Raw genomic sequence first — 14,566 nt, 5'->3', positions numbered from 1 at the left:
AAATGGCTTGAATACTGAGCTAATTACTGGGTGTTGACAATGTACTTCCTGGGGACTTGTGTTTTTAAAACTTAAATGGATCGGACTGATAGTGAGCTGTGGTGCTGCATGTGTTTAAGCCATTAGAGTCATTTGAAAGGAATTAAAATGAAATTATATATTGGGTGCTCGCTGCTGACTGGAAGGAGCCGTTTCCGGTGTCCCGTGTTAGATTTTATCTTTCAGTGTGTGTGGTCGGATATACGCTTCATAGTGCTGTGGTACCGGTCTCGAGACCACATTTTAAAGGTCTTTGTCTTGTCTATGATCGACTACATTTTCACTTGGTTTTGTCTCGGTCCAGCTCGGATTTTTTCTCAAGACCCGTCAAGACCATAGCTGCGGTGACATCTTTCATTTAACTGCCAATGTCTCTCTCACTTCGGTTTACGTAATGTAATTCAATAACTTTAAGATAATTCAAATTGTTCTACAAAATATGCTTGTGTAACCATCTGAAAAACTTGGTTGCACCAATGTGTTCTTATGTGTTCTTTAGTTCAATCCAAACTTTGTTTCAATTAAAAATGGTATAGATTTTACATACAATTGTCTTTTCTTTTTAGCTGAGGAATAATGTAAATATCAAGCCACATATAAGTACTAGTACTGAATACAGAAATAGTCTTGAAAATGGTCATACATTGGTTTGGTCTCGGTCTTAGTCTTGGTCTTGCCCCCCTTGGTCTTGGTCCTGACTCTGTCTCGGGTTAGGTGGTCTCGACCACAACATGAACGCTCCATATTGAGAAGTTGAGAGAATTAAATTATCATTTTTTGGCAGATGGAGTAAACTGTTTGTATTTGGGGCAAACAGCTCATTTGAAAGAAGCTGAACTAGCCCTTTTCCCTGCTTCCAGGCTACGCTAACTAGCTCTACATTTATGCTGCATGTATGTCTGTATGGATGAGTTTCATTGTGTTGATCAGTGTGTTTGAGTCTTCAGTGTTACCTCTCCCTCTTCCTCTTCCTTCAGGCTTTATGCTGAGCGAACCAGATGCTTCTATCTCCAAACTTGATTCGATGCAGATATGAGAGCGAGTGTCAATATTCATATCTCAGTCATCTGTTCCTATTGGTTTCCATTAAGGCAACATGGAACCAAAGAGGCTGGAAAGTTGCTGTTGCGTAAACTGCCAATGTATTAGTTGCAAATTACGATATTGTACTGAGAAACAAACAAACATTACAACCTTCAATACATCATTATTGATGAAAAACATCAATACCAGGGAGGCTGGTGGGAAATGAGTGTGACATGCTGGTGACAAAGTGTGATCAATGTTTGTATAGGTAGAGTATGCACTCTGTGTGTGTGTTTCCTCCTCTAACAAACAAAACTGTATGCTTATATAAGCTCATACAAGCACAACACAAACCCCTATATGCTGCTGCACATTACCGATTTAGGTATGTGTGTATTTGTTTGTCTTTTGAGACGTAAACCCCCGTGTTCGCCGTCCTGTCATTGTAACCGGCGTGTCTTGGTGTGGGTGGGGGTGCGGGACATTATGAAGATGGACGACGCTGTCACAGTGGGATGGTGTTTGTCGCAATGCAAGCATTTTCTTCTACTCTATTATCATTATCGCTGCTGATGTTATTGTTGCAATGGCCATTTCAGGAAGCGGTTGAGCTGCCGAGACCGAAAGGCAGGAAGGCGAAATGGAAAATGGGAGACATTGGAATTCAAGAGGTGAATATGAGTTGTATAATATCTACATTTACAGATAATTGGGAGCATACAGTATGACTGCCGTGCCTTATGAAATCTTTATGGCGATGCGTGTGTGGCCACAATATAAGAGCAAGCAAGCTACAAAAGAAAGTGTTCCCCGGCTGATTTATTGTTTCCTAAGAACATTTGTATGGTTAATGGTCTAACGCCAACTATTCTGCAAAACCAAGCATGAAGGAAGGTTAGGACTCAGGGAACAATTTTAACATTTATGAGGCTTGACGCACTTCACAAACTGAGCGCGCTTGGCCATGAGCCATAATCAGAATTCAGCAGCAACACCCTCGGTTTAATACAGCAGAAACGTAACATAACTAATACAAATTAGCGGGAATGGTAGCAGCGAGTATCAGCAATGTCATTGCCACAGTAGTCACAGTTCCGGCTTTGCACTTTCATTGACAGGCCACACATGTTAATGCTGTTTCTCCCTCTCTCTCTCTCTCTTTCTCTCCCTCCCCCCCCTTTTTTTCTCCTCCTCTTCACATGGTTGTCCTTTAGGATGCCGGAGCAGGTGTGATAAATGCTGTCGTTTAAATCAAAGCACTCCCCCCTCTCTCCCCAACCCCCCTCTGGGGAGAAGGAGGATGCCTCCATGCAGATTGATATCAGGAGGCCCAGCCATATCCTGCAAGGGGCTGACTGATGGTCTGTCTGGATAAAAAATGAACTTTATTCCCAGCGTGCGAGCTATGATTCATGTGCCGCCCCACCCCCCCACCCCCCATCCCTCCTCTCCTTCCCCAAAACCATTCCACATACACTTTCTGAAAACAGTATAGTACATCATATAGTGCTGCACTGCCTGCCTACACGCCGGCCAAATACCAATGAGGTGTTTGGGTTTGCATGTGATGAACTGAGCGAAGTATCAAACTAGTGCTAACCTTGACATTAACGCGCTGTGGTAAAATAAAATAAAAAATAGAAAAAATAAAAAAGGAGGGATCAGGATCATTCGGTCCTTTTTCATCTCAGCAACATCGCTCTTGCAGCATTTCATGTGAAATATATATTCTCAATCTTCCCCTCGGGTGCTGTTTGGCAAGCGATTTTGTTCCAGACAGAGTGACCAACCCGCGTGAGTCGGAGATGTGTTTGACCACTGGTACCGTTTGGTCCTTCTGCCCTTCCATACCATCATGAGTGACAGGCAGGCAGCAGCTCTGGGGGTCACATTACTCACAGTTAGCATTCTGTTCTTCCCTTTTCCTTTTTTTTCCTCTTCCTGCGCTAAAAACATGGTGAAGCATTTGCACTTTCCGCTCCAAAAGTGAGTGGGTAGTGTGGGAGATGGCGGTGCAAAAAAGAACACAGCCCTGCTTTAGATTCCAATTAATTTGCCATCTGAAAGCAAAACTATATGTGCAGGGACAGATAATTGCTAATAAATTATCTTCAACATCTTACTTCAGCTGCCAAGAAAAGACGAGCGGAGCCTAATGGCGTCGCATCTCAAAGGAGTCAAACTGTTTTGACACTGTGTTGCAAATCTTCCCTGGTCATTTAGGCCTTTATATTGTCTGTGCGTAAAACAAGTTGTTAGCCCGTGTGACCGCTCCAGCCAAAACAGCACCGCTATTGAGCCCCCCCACCCAGCCGCCCATCCATCCCTCTTCAGGGAGGAGCTGCAGCAAATCATAAAAGCCTTTTTTTTTTCTTCCAAGAGAGGTGTCAATGTCGATGGAATAGCTTTTCCGTAATTGCACCCTATAAAAGTGTCGGATGGCTGACGGTGAAGGCTAATGAGAGAGCGGAACAGGACAGTGAGGCGACATCCCGTAATTATCACCTCAAATCGAACATTCAAAGAAGAGGGAAAAAAAAAAAAAAGTGAAAGAACGGGGGGGAAACGTTGTATAAGTTTCTTTTTCCTTGATCTGTTTGACAAAGAAGTTGGAATGATGAGAAGGTGGAAAAAGGTGGTGTGAAAAGTTGTTGTTTCATAAAAAAAAAATCAAAACACATCTGACTGAAAGAGTTACTGTTAAAGTGCAGGTAGTGTTTTGGACTTGGAGCAATTTCACTTCCAATCAATGCACCGACACTCCTGAGGAACAAAGAATGAGAAAAAAATGTTCAGTGACATCTAAGAGGTTGAGGCTTGTACGGCTGCTGAGTGGCGTCTTACAGGCGTTCCCACACACACATATACACACACACACCGCTGTCCAGCTCGTCCACACTGTCAATCCCGGGGGGACGGTAAAAGGCCAGAGCATAATCCTTTAGATGAAATTGAAACCCTTTGAGGCTGAGGAAATATAACCCCAGCAGTATATGAAACTCACCCCCTGTTTGTCATTGATCAAAAGGTATTAAGCCTATAATAGAGATCTGTTAGCGATTGATTAAAGGTCATATGAAGCCTAACGGAGGTTGAATAACAATAAGAATAAAAAAAAAATCAATAGCGCAAAATATTGGTTTTAGGATAACTTTACACGAACACTGTAACAATGATTAAAGAGCTTTACGGGTATTTCTATCAGGTCCATTCATAAAAATGAAGAATGTGGTCATGTGGATTTATCAAATTATATAAAAAATGAAGTAATGGTTTTAATTTTCAGTGTTATTTCTGGATACCTGTTCTAACTCTGCTCTGCCTTTCCCTCCATCTCCACTGACTCTGCCAGATTGTCTTTGTACCACGTGCCTTATCTCAGTCTGTTTTGATCCTGCCCGTGCTGTTGACCTTGCCTGTGTTGTGTTTTTTTTTTCCAGGGAGTGGGATTTTGCCTCAGCCCAAACCTTTGTACTTGTGTTTTGCCTGTTTGGATTTATATATTCCTATGTAAAGACTGTTTACTTTTACATCTGCCTCCTGAGTGCTCTTGGCTTCCTTGTCTGAGAATCGTGACACTTTCTGGCTTTATTGGATGATAAAAGACCAAGGACGACAAAATGTATTTGGGATTCCAAAAAGCTGCTATGGAAAAAAAAACTAAACAAAAAAAAACCAACAACCAGCTTTTTGTGGTTTTATATTAGAAGTGTGAATATGCTCCGAAACAAACTCTGAAATGTCACAGCACACAATATATTCACAATGCTGTGAAACTCAAAGTGTCGAACTGCAAACGTTAAATTGTTACCGTCTAGTCCTGGGTGGTGCAGATGGTGCTGTAAGATGGCTGCACTGATGAGAGCTCTGAGTCAACTCAGCAAACCTGTGTGGATTTCCTTTTTTTATTACTGGCTGTTTTTTTTTTGTCTTTTTTTTCTCTCTCGCACGGCGGCGCTATCAAACGTTCAGTTTGACAAACACGGATCGGAGATATCATCATCAGACGGCTCGGACCTTTTGACACGACAGACGGCGTACTCCCCTTTTGTTTACTTACACGTCGGAGAGAGAAAACACAGAGAGGGAAGCTTGCAGGGACTCCGAAGAACCCGATTAAAAACAAACTAAACAAAACCAAAAAAACAACAACAACAAATCTACTTTTCCCAGTGTTCTGCTGTTTGATGCTCAGTTCCTGGACAAGAACCTACTGTAGGTGAGCTGCACTCATGGATTAACACCAAGAGGCGTTCACTGACACATGGCTGCAGCCCGGAGCACCCGACTGTGTCGTCACTCTGGAGGGTTTGTCCGGCTACCAACACGACACAACAACACACTGGGATACGCCAACATTTTTTTTTCGTGTCTTGCCTCACTCCCGAGTCCATGACAAGCAGATAGACACCATCCTTTCGACTGTGCGTGCAGTAACAAGGGAGATACGGGCAGAGCTGGCGCACCGCTGGAAGTGCATCAGTAGTGTTAGCCTGCCTCCTATCAGCAGTGTGTCGTTCATTTGTCTAAATACCAGCTTTCCAGCGAATTCGACGCTACTCAAGCTAGCCGTTGTGACCAACGCACTTCCGGCTACTTTCACAAAATAAAACACCCGTTGCCCTTTACATACAGAAAACCATGACGATAGAATTTGTGCTTTTACTTTGAAATAGGAAGCTAACCTACCCTCGATGTAGCTAGCTTGAACCAAAATAAACCGTCTTGGCTTGAACCCTCCATTTTGACCAATCTCGTCCGGAGAGTCAGCTCTGAGACGAAGATTGGTCCGTTTAGAGTTTCTGAAGAGTGTCTCTGATGACTTTACGTGGAGGCAGGCTAACACTACCTATGCACTTCCAGCTTTTGAGCTAAGCTAATTACGGGCGATACGGGCTCTCCCTTGTTACTGCACGCACAGTCGAAAGGATGGTGTCTATCTGCTGGTCATGGACTCGGGAGTGAGGCAAGCAGTGGTGGACAGTAACGGAGTAAATTTACTTGAGTACTGTACTTAAGTACATATCCAGAGGATTTGTACTTTACTTGAGTATTAGATTTATTTGGTACTTATTACTCTTACTTGAATACATTTCCAAGACAAATATTTGTACTTTTACTCGAGTTAATTTCTAGGAAGGCTGAAAAGTACTTGTTACTTTTTTTTTTTTTTTTTCTAAAATCCTATTGGACACAAGCTGTGTTTGTCAAAGAAGGAAACCCTAACCCCTAAAAGCAGCACATCAGTGCAGCTGGTTTCAAAGAGTTCATTCTCAGAAACAAGAGTTAAAAGGTCCTTAAATTCATTTAGAAAAAATTATAGACTAGTAGGCTAATTCATTGATGTGAAAAATAAGAAATGTACTCTTACTATTACTTTTACTTAAAGTAAATTTAAAATCATATAGCCTACTTTTGGATACTTAAGTAGCTACCTTTAAAAGCAAGTACTTTTTTACTCTTACTCGAGTAACATGTCGACTGAGCTACTTTTACTTGTAACCGAGTAAATTTTGACCAGTAGTATTTGTACTCTTACTCAAGTACTGGGGTCGAGTAGTACTCTGTCCATCTCTGGAGGCATAACACGTAAAAAAAAAAAAGTTGGAGTATCCCTTTAACTCTTCCTTAGCCATGGATGACTGTCTTTTAAAAAAAGTACTGTACAGTAAGTTAGATCTCTCTTTTTTTTCTTACTTCCCCACAGAGTTCAGTCCTCCTCACAGCTGTTTACCCCTCCCCCCACAGGTTGATAAATCTATCCCCAGTTGTGCTGTACAGGATTGTAAATGGACCGAAGTCTCATACCCATATGCTTAGTTCAGTTTTTGGGAGCAACTTTAACAGAAACAACACAAGGACGACTCTCCCAAAATACTATCAAGATATCACTTCCCCCACCCTGGTCTGAGTCTCTGGTGGTTCCTCTCCACTCAGACGTGTCTATCTGAAAACACTCACCTGTCCTTCCTTGTGGAGGGCACCACTACTGTTTTCTGTGTATGGGAGGAAACTGCAGAAGGAAGAGCTGGTTTCCGAAGTCGTTTACCGATGGGACAAAGAGACTGAGGAGGGTGGGGGTTTGGGGGGTGGGGTGGGATGCTTACACAACTACTGACTGGCAGATGTTTGAGGACACCGCCCATGGCAACATCAGTGAACACACACATAAATATCCGAGTGTTGTTCCAACAGCCACTGTCTTCACCAATTGAAAACACACACTGCCAGGGGAGAGCTCAACTCAAAGTATGGACCACTGTCTTCAGCTCAGGAGACACTGACATCCATAGAGCATCACGGAAGACTTTAGAAATGTCATATCCTCCACCCTCCATGGCCAGATGACGTCCCGAGTAACCAGGACAACAACCACCCTCTTACACTCATCATAACTCATTCAAACGACTATCTTCTGCTCCATCTCCATCTCACAGAGTGGTGGAGGCAGGACAGCACATGACTGCTGCTGTTGAACCTCTATACATGTCAGATACTGTACTGTATGTACAGCACAGTGTTATAATTTATTCATATTCTTATCCAATCTTTATTCTTCTTCCAATCTTGTATTCTATATTTTATGTAACTAGTGCTCTTATTGCTGATATGACCTGTTTTTTCCCCCCCATCCGGTACATTTCACTGTAGCGCTGACCCTGTGTTAACCTAGAAATGATTAATACAAAAGAACTGTCTGATTGCATTTAGTAGATTTCCATTGCTGCTGACATATACCGGCTGGTCATCTTTTGTGGTTTTACAAGAGGTGAGGTGATTGAGGTACTTACCCTAATGAGACCTCTGTTCCTGCAGTGTTCTTCTGTGTGACTTGATTGAATGGGCACAGGGTGTAAGTATACCTGCAGAGAGAAAAGGGAACATGAGGAGAAAATGGTACCCAAGATATAAAAGAGACCAGAGAGAAAATATTAGCTTTTGCTGTATCTCATTTTTTCTCATGTTATGAATAAAAAAGATAAAACATGTCTACTTGTCTGATTTAATTTATCACAGAAATAAGTGTATTTTTGTTCAGGAACTACTCCAGAAATGACACTACAGTGTAATAATGCCAAAGTCTCAGAGCTGTATGGTTTGTTGACCAGGTAACATGTTCAAATTTAGTTTTCAATTATAAAATGTCAAACTCAGCAAATAACAATGTAATGTTTTTATATTAAAGCTGAAAAACTATATATGTACCCCCTAGCTCTATGGATGTTTTTAGTGTCTTTCAGCTTGTTGTTTTGGTTGTATGGCACACACTTTAAAGGGATAGTTCAACATTTTGGCAAATTGGCCTTTAATTGCTGGTGCAAGCTATTTTTAGAACAACAACTCCAAAACGCTCTGGTGGACAAGTTGTGACCTGCACATTCACCACGCTATGAGATAATAACAGAACGTTACGAGACGGAGTCGTTTTCGAGATAACTCGACAACTCTGTCTCAAAACGTTCCGTTATTATCTCATAGTGTGGTGAATGTGCAGGTCACAACTTGTCCACCAGAGCGTTTTGGAGTTGTTGGATTGTGTATTTGATGAGTTTGATGAAGGAAACCAAAAAATCCCATTAGCCTCCGTAGCGTAGCTCTGAGCAGCTCGCTCCTTTAATTCCTAAAACTATAGGGATTATGGCAATGGGCCAATTTGCCAAAATGTTGAACTATTCCTTTAAAAGTTGCTCGTATTACAGCAGCAGTGATATGCCAGCATTATGTTTCCAGCTTGCATCTGCTCCACCAAGAGCCCACAGACATCAGTCCAGTATAAACTGTTACAACAACACAGTACTTAAATGCAGACAAGCAACAGTAGAGTGAGTAAACACACAGTCCAGCACCAAACAGTGTTTTACTACAGTATGCGGAATTACTGAAGAGTGAGACTGTCTGGGCTCAGCGGCAACCTACTGGGACAGAAGATTGACAAGGAGCTACCAGTTACACTGCCACCCACAGCTCCTCCACCACGGCAAAGAAAGACGAGTATGGAGGAGTTAGCAATTAGCAGAGACCATCACTAATGCATTCGCTGGATATAGCGCTGGAGTACAAGCGCCATCACCAGCTCCAGTAACAGACTGATCAAAGACCTTGATGGTGAAACCGACAGGGGCGAATCGGGAGCCAAGGCTTTTTTTTTTTTTTTCCTTGACATTTGAACCATTACAGTGTCTGTTATAAAAGAGCATAGGATGCCCAGACAACCACAACCAGAGAGAGAAAGAGAGAGAGAGAGAGGGAAAAAAATGCAGGGTGGAGGGAAGGGAGAAAAAAAAAATGGCGTAAGTAGATGTGGGCCGGGAAGTGCGGGGGGGATCAAAAGCTGTATGAGAGAAAAAGCAAGATGAAAGAAAAGAAAATGATGAACATCAGAGAAAAGGGGGGGATAGTGGGAGAGAGAGGTAAGTGATTGGCTGGCCGAGATCTTTTTTTTTTTTTTTGCTCATGCGCTTGTTTGCCGATTGCATTTAATGCCTCTCATCTCAGAGACTTTCATTTATCTGTCCATGTCTACTGTATGTTTTGATGGGGATGCCCCAGCTCCCATCCGCCAGATATAAAGGGCCGGAAAAAAAAAAAAATAAAAAAAAATAACAGAAGCATCTTTTTTGACTGCAGAGTAAGCAGTACAGCTCAGAGTAGAATTAAATGTGTCTCACCATGACTAAGCCAATTGAGAATCCATTGCCCCTCTGAGGAATTTGACACTGTGCAGCATGGTTCCTACTGGGCTGTGCTCATAGTGGTTTTATGTCATTGACTACAGTAGTTTATCCCTAAACTATACACACACACACACACACACACACACACACACACACACACACACACACACACACACACACACACACACACACACACACACACACACACACACACACACACACACACACACACACACACACACACACACACACATATAGTATATGTACGTATGTGTCTTTTATAGATCTGCTGTCAACCTCTCTCTTCCGGCCACCACTTTGACCTCGGTTGAAATAACTCAGTAGCGACTGGATGGATTGCGTTGAAATGTGATGCAAGCGTTCACGTCGCCCTCAGGATGAATGAAAATTTCAGCGACCCTCCGCGACCTCTTAATCCATCACCACCGCTGCCGAAGCGACGCCGCTTTGCCCACGGAGCCCGCAGCCTCTTTGTCTCCTTTCCCCGAGCTTACGGATTGGTTAAAGGTTTTTCTTCACAGCTGGCCTTGACCTCATCAAGGACACTCAACACCTTGAGTCAGCTGCAACCATCGCATTATAAGTTCGCCGAACACCCACAACTGAAGTACCTGAGAGAACTTACATAACCGCTGGATTTGAAATAGAAATGGACACTCGGCCGGAGCACCGAAATGCAAAATAAAATGTCAAATTAGCCAAATAACCTCACCATGCGACATAGAAAGAGAATGAATCACACAACGCTCTCTTGACACCTGCTTTATTGTTCCTTATACACGCCACTAGATTCATTAAGTTTGTAAAGCAGGTGTTTCAGCAACAACAAACATCCTCATCTGAGCCCAGAAACAGATGGCACTGATAGACGGAGGGATACCGAAGAGAGGGAAAGGGGGGAAGGAAAAAAAAAAGGGGTAACGCAGTGAAAAAGCAATCAACTGAGTCCCATAGGGGAGTTCCTCTGTATGTCTCTACCTTTCTCCCCCTCTCTATCACCCTCTCTTTTACCCTCAAGGCAAAGCCATTCATCCCTGCCCACTTTTGCTGACACGCCAGCACTGCACACACACACGTAAGAAGAAAAAAAAAAGAAAAAAAATGCTAGGCTATTTGTGTGCGGGGGCACTGTGATCTGACCTTGGATGCTCGCCTCCATGTGGCAGCTTGTGAGAAAACAAAAGCAGGCAAGGCAACACAGAAAACGTGTCGATGGTTTAGAGAGCGAGAGAGACAGAGACAGAGAGGAAGAAAAAAAAGAGAAAAAGTTCGGAGAGATTAGAAATGTCGAGCCCAACATGCGGATGGAGGCGCAGGTTGATTAGCTGTCTGTCTCCGAGACAGACACTTCACATTCTGTCGCCTCCATTACATAAACGGGACGCCGCAGAAAGGTCAAACAAGTACATTTACACAAACTGTCCCCAGCTATCCTCTGCGAGTTGAGCACAGTGTGTGACACGAAGGAGGAAATATCCGCCGAGATGGACGGGCGGGTGACAAAGGCTTTTTGAGGGGAGAAGAGGCTGACAGCGATGGAAATGTGAGGCTGAGAAACAGCCAAAGTCAGGAGGAGAGGAAAGAACGGGAAGGATGAAAAGCAATAATGATAAAGAAATTTTTTTTTTTTAAAAGTGGGCAAAATGGGAGTGGGAGAAAAATCAGACCGAGCTGGTAGTGACGCCGTGCAAATGAATCACCGAGCGAACAGGCCGCAAATATGACAGATGATGACGCGCGACAAAGCGGGGGGACACTGGGCGGAGGATTCAAAGGATAAGAAAGGAAGGAGAAACGAGGAGATAAATCCTGCTGGGCCTCACTGATTAAACCTTTGACAATAATTAGAAGGCTATACGACGAGCGAGCAGATCAGAAATGACTACGGTGATCCTCCCATTTGGGTCCTGAACTCCACGCTGAGTCTCTCTCCCTGTTCCCCCACGTTCAATCTGTCACCATCTGACAATGCGGCACTGACACCAGCCATAATAAGTCGGTGCGGCTGTGTCAATCTTCGGCAGGTGTTCTGAAGCTGGAAGGTACACGGTTAGAGAATAAATATCTTAGATGCAACCACTTAGGCCCCGAGGCGGTATTTCATACCTCACTGGTTCGGACCGTTGCCTTAGTTCACTCAGAATTCTGCTGAATTCTGGAGCTGAAGTGGAGCGAGAGCAAATTAATGAAATAAATTGAGATAACACTTATCTCAGTCTATGTATGCTAAAACAGAAACCACTGTTGACATAAGAAATTAAACAAACCGGTAACAATTTAACTTAATTTATAATAAGTGTGTGAATTTGTAATCACTTTTTTAATTTCTCATTTCTCTTTCATTTCTTTATCTTTGTGTATTTATACATACAGGTATGTGTGAATGTTACAATGTATGTATATAAGATCTCAGTGTTATAGGAATAAGAGCCAGACACAAGTTGACAGATGTATTATGTTATGTTGAAAAAAACAATAAAACGATGAGAAAGAAAAACAACATTCTTGATAATATACTGTTACTGTATATACAGTCCTGGAACATATTACCAGCTTACGTTAGAGACTGTGCCACTTACACCACTTTCAAAAAGACCCTCAAACAGTGGTTAGTAGCAAGCCAGACCTGCTCTCATACGTAACTTTTTGTCTTTCTATTTTTCTATATGGACTCTTAATGGGAATTAATGTGAATTGGGACCTATTTTTTGTGTAAAACTGTGTTTTATCTATTTGTATACTGGTATATTGTTTGTATGTTATGACTTGCCTTAGGACAACGGCTGTGAATGAGCAACTATGCTAACTCCGGCATATTTACATCGATGCTCTGGCTGACATGTTGATTAATATGCAATGTCCTAATCAAATAAATAATAAATAAAAATAAAATTATATATACATATATATATACACACATTTTCACAAAGGGAGTTACAGTTTCCGCATCCCCGTGCTACCAGATGTTCAGTTACTACTAATAACAATGAACACTACGATAACTGGACCCACGCTGTTATCAACGTCAATTCTGAGTTCTAACAGAGTCACTAAACTTGTGTTTTCACAGGGGAAAAAAGACATAAGCATATTTATTCCTGAGTCCATGGAGACCGAGTCAAGAGAGGGAGAAGGAGAGAGAGAGGGAGAGAGAGAGAGCAATTAGGCCTTTCTCCCACTAGACTGCTCTGTGACGGCGTGGGTGGAGTTCACGCAGGGTGACACTGCAAACTGCAGCAACGTCAACACTAGCTAATTGGTTTACAGGTAACGCTGTGTTCATTCGGCTGGCAGGCCAGAGGTCGGAGGTGACTCGGCAATGTACAGTGACGTGGTTAATTGTTTAGTAGCAAACTTTATGGAGAGCCAACACATTTATCAGTAGAGCGGCTTTCAAAATAAAAAACATCAACATTGCGTAACAGGTTACACTGCAGGCGCTTTGAGTTCTATATTTATTAAGCCGTCATGTTGTTGGTGATACTTCTACATTATTTACCAAGGAGAAGGAAAAGTACCTACCCCATATTTGAAGGCCTGTGTTAATATGTAAAGTGAGTTTATATATATGTTTACATTGAAAATACTGCAGGTCAGAGAAGGTAATGACGTGTAACACTCGAGTCTCAAAGAGCGTTTATGTTGTTGTTAGAAACACACCATTGAAACACAGTGTTGCAAACTCCAAAACAAATAAGCCCCTCTTTCTGCTGAGCTATGAGCAATTGTGAGAGATAATAATTAATTGCTTTAGCACCTTATTCGGGCAGTGCACAAGGTGTTTGCAATTAAATGCTAATAACAGTCACATTTACAGAAAAACAAAGGAACTTGTAGCAGAAGCGGCAATATGTGCAAATAACATCTGCCTAAATTGAATGGAAAAGAAATTAAATGCATGTACTGATCGTTTGGAGAGGACAATGTGTCTGGCTCTTTTGTTTCTCTGCGTTACTGCAGCTCAGGCTAGTAAAGAAAAAGAAGTAGCAAAGTGTGTGTGTGTGCTGAAGAAGCGAGAGACTGTTACCACTATGATATTTACAGCTTTTACTTGTCCAGAGAAACAAAACATTGTCCAGTCAAATGGCTTGCTTGGACTTAAAGGAGACATATTATTCCCCTTTTCCCACAAATTAAAATAGTCCCCAGGTGTCTTAAAGAAGTGTCTGTGAGATGCTTCAGTCAAAATACCCCAAGGATCACAGCTCTTTTCATCCACTCAAAACAGCCCTGTTCACAACGGCTGGTTTCAGTGCCTGTCCCTTTAAATGCAAATGAGCCCCCGCTCACCCCGCCCCCTCTACCGGTACTCACAGGTAGGGGTGGACAGCTTGTAAAAACCACAAGGATTTCAACCTTGGGAGTCTGCAAATTACATTTTTTTTGTTGTTGTCAATTCTCAAATTTTGAGGGGCGGAAGGTACGGAGCCTTCAAAAAGTGATATTTCCATGTCACCTTTAATGGAGTACACACTGACATTTTTGGGAAGTTGCTACGCCAAATAACTTAGAACAAAGACAACAAACTAGGGAAAAAGTTAGCTTAGCCTAGCCTAGCCTAGCTACCCGGATGTCACAGCACCCAGCTAAATAGTCGCACAAACATGCTGTAGCTATTTCCATGTTGAACCCACAACCTGTTGTTTGTTATCTTCAGCTAGCTGCTTCTCCTTCTTTTTGGTACATAGCCTACGCTAAGCCAAGCTAACCAGGTGTTTGGCTGCAGCTTCGTATTGGATTAAACTCAGTATCATTTACTAATCTAAAATGTTGGGAAACACAAATATGTCCCTTCTTTAACACTT

At 42.4% G+C, this 14,566-nt stretch overlaps 1 protein-coding gene across 1 annotated transcript in view; it reads right to left on the bottom strand.

Moving 5' to 3' along the window:
- The window catches only part of LOC311001781 (glucosidase 2 subunit beta-like), a 139,155-nt gene that overhangs the window by 14,970 nt on the left and 109,619 nt on the right, over positions 1 to 14,566 (bottom strand). Inside the window, exon 13 of the mRNA XM_083992938.1 lies at positions 7,857 to 7,928. Coding sequence (XP_083849064.1) covers positions 7,857 to 7,928 — 72 coding nt within the window. The remainder of the gene's footprint in view (positions 1 to 7,856; positions 7,929 to 14,566) is intronic.

Source organism: Trachurus trachurus (assembly GCF_905171665.1).
Source record: "Trachurus trachurus genome assembly, chromosome: 18".
In the NCBI taxonomy this organism is placed as follows: Eukaryota; Metazoa; Chordata; class Actinopteri; order Carangiformes; family Carangidae; genus Trachurus; species Trachurus trachurus.
Note: the sequence above shows the minus strand (reverse complement) of the source record. Positions and strands in the feature narration are given on the sequence as shown.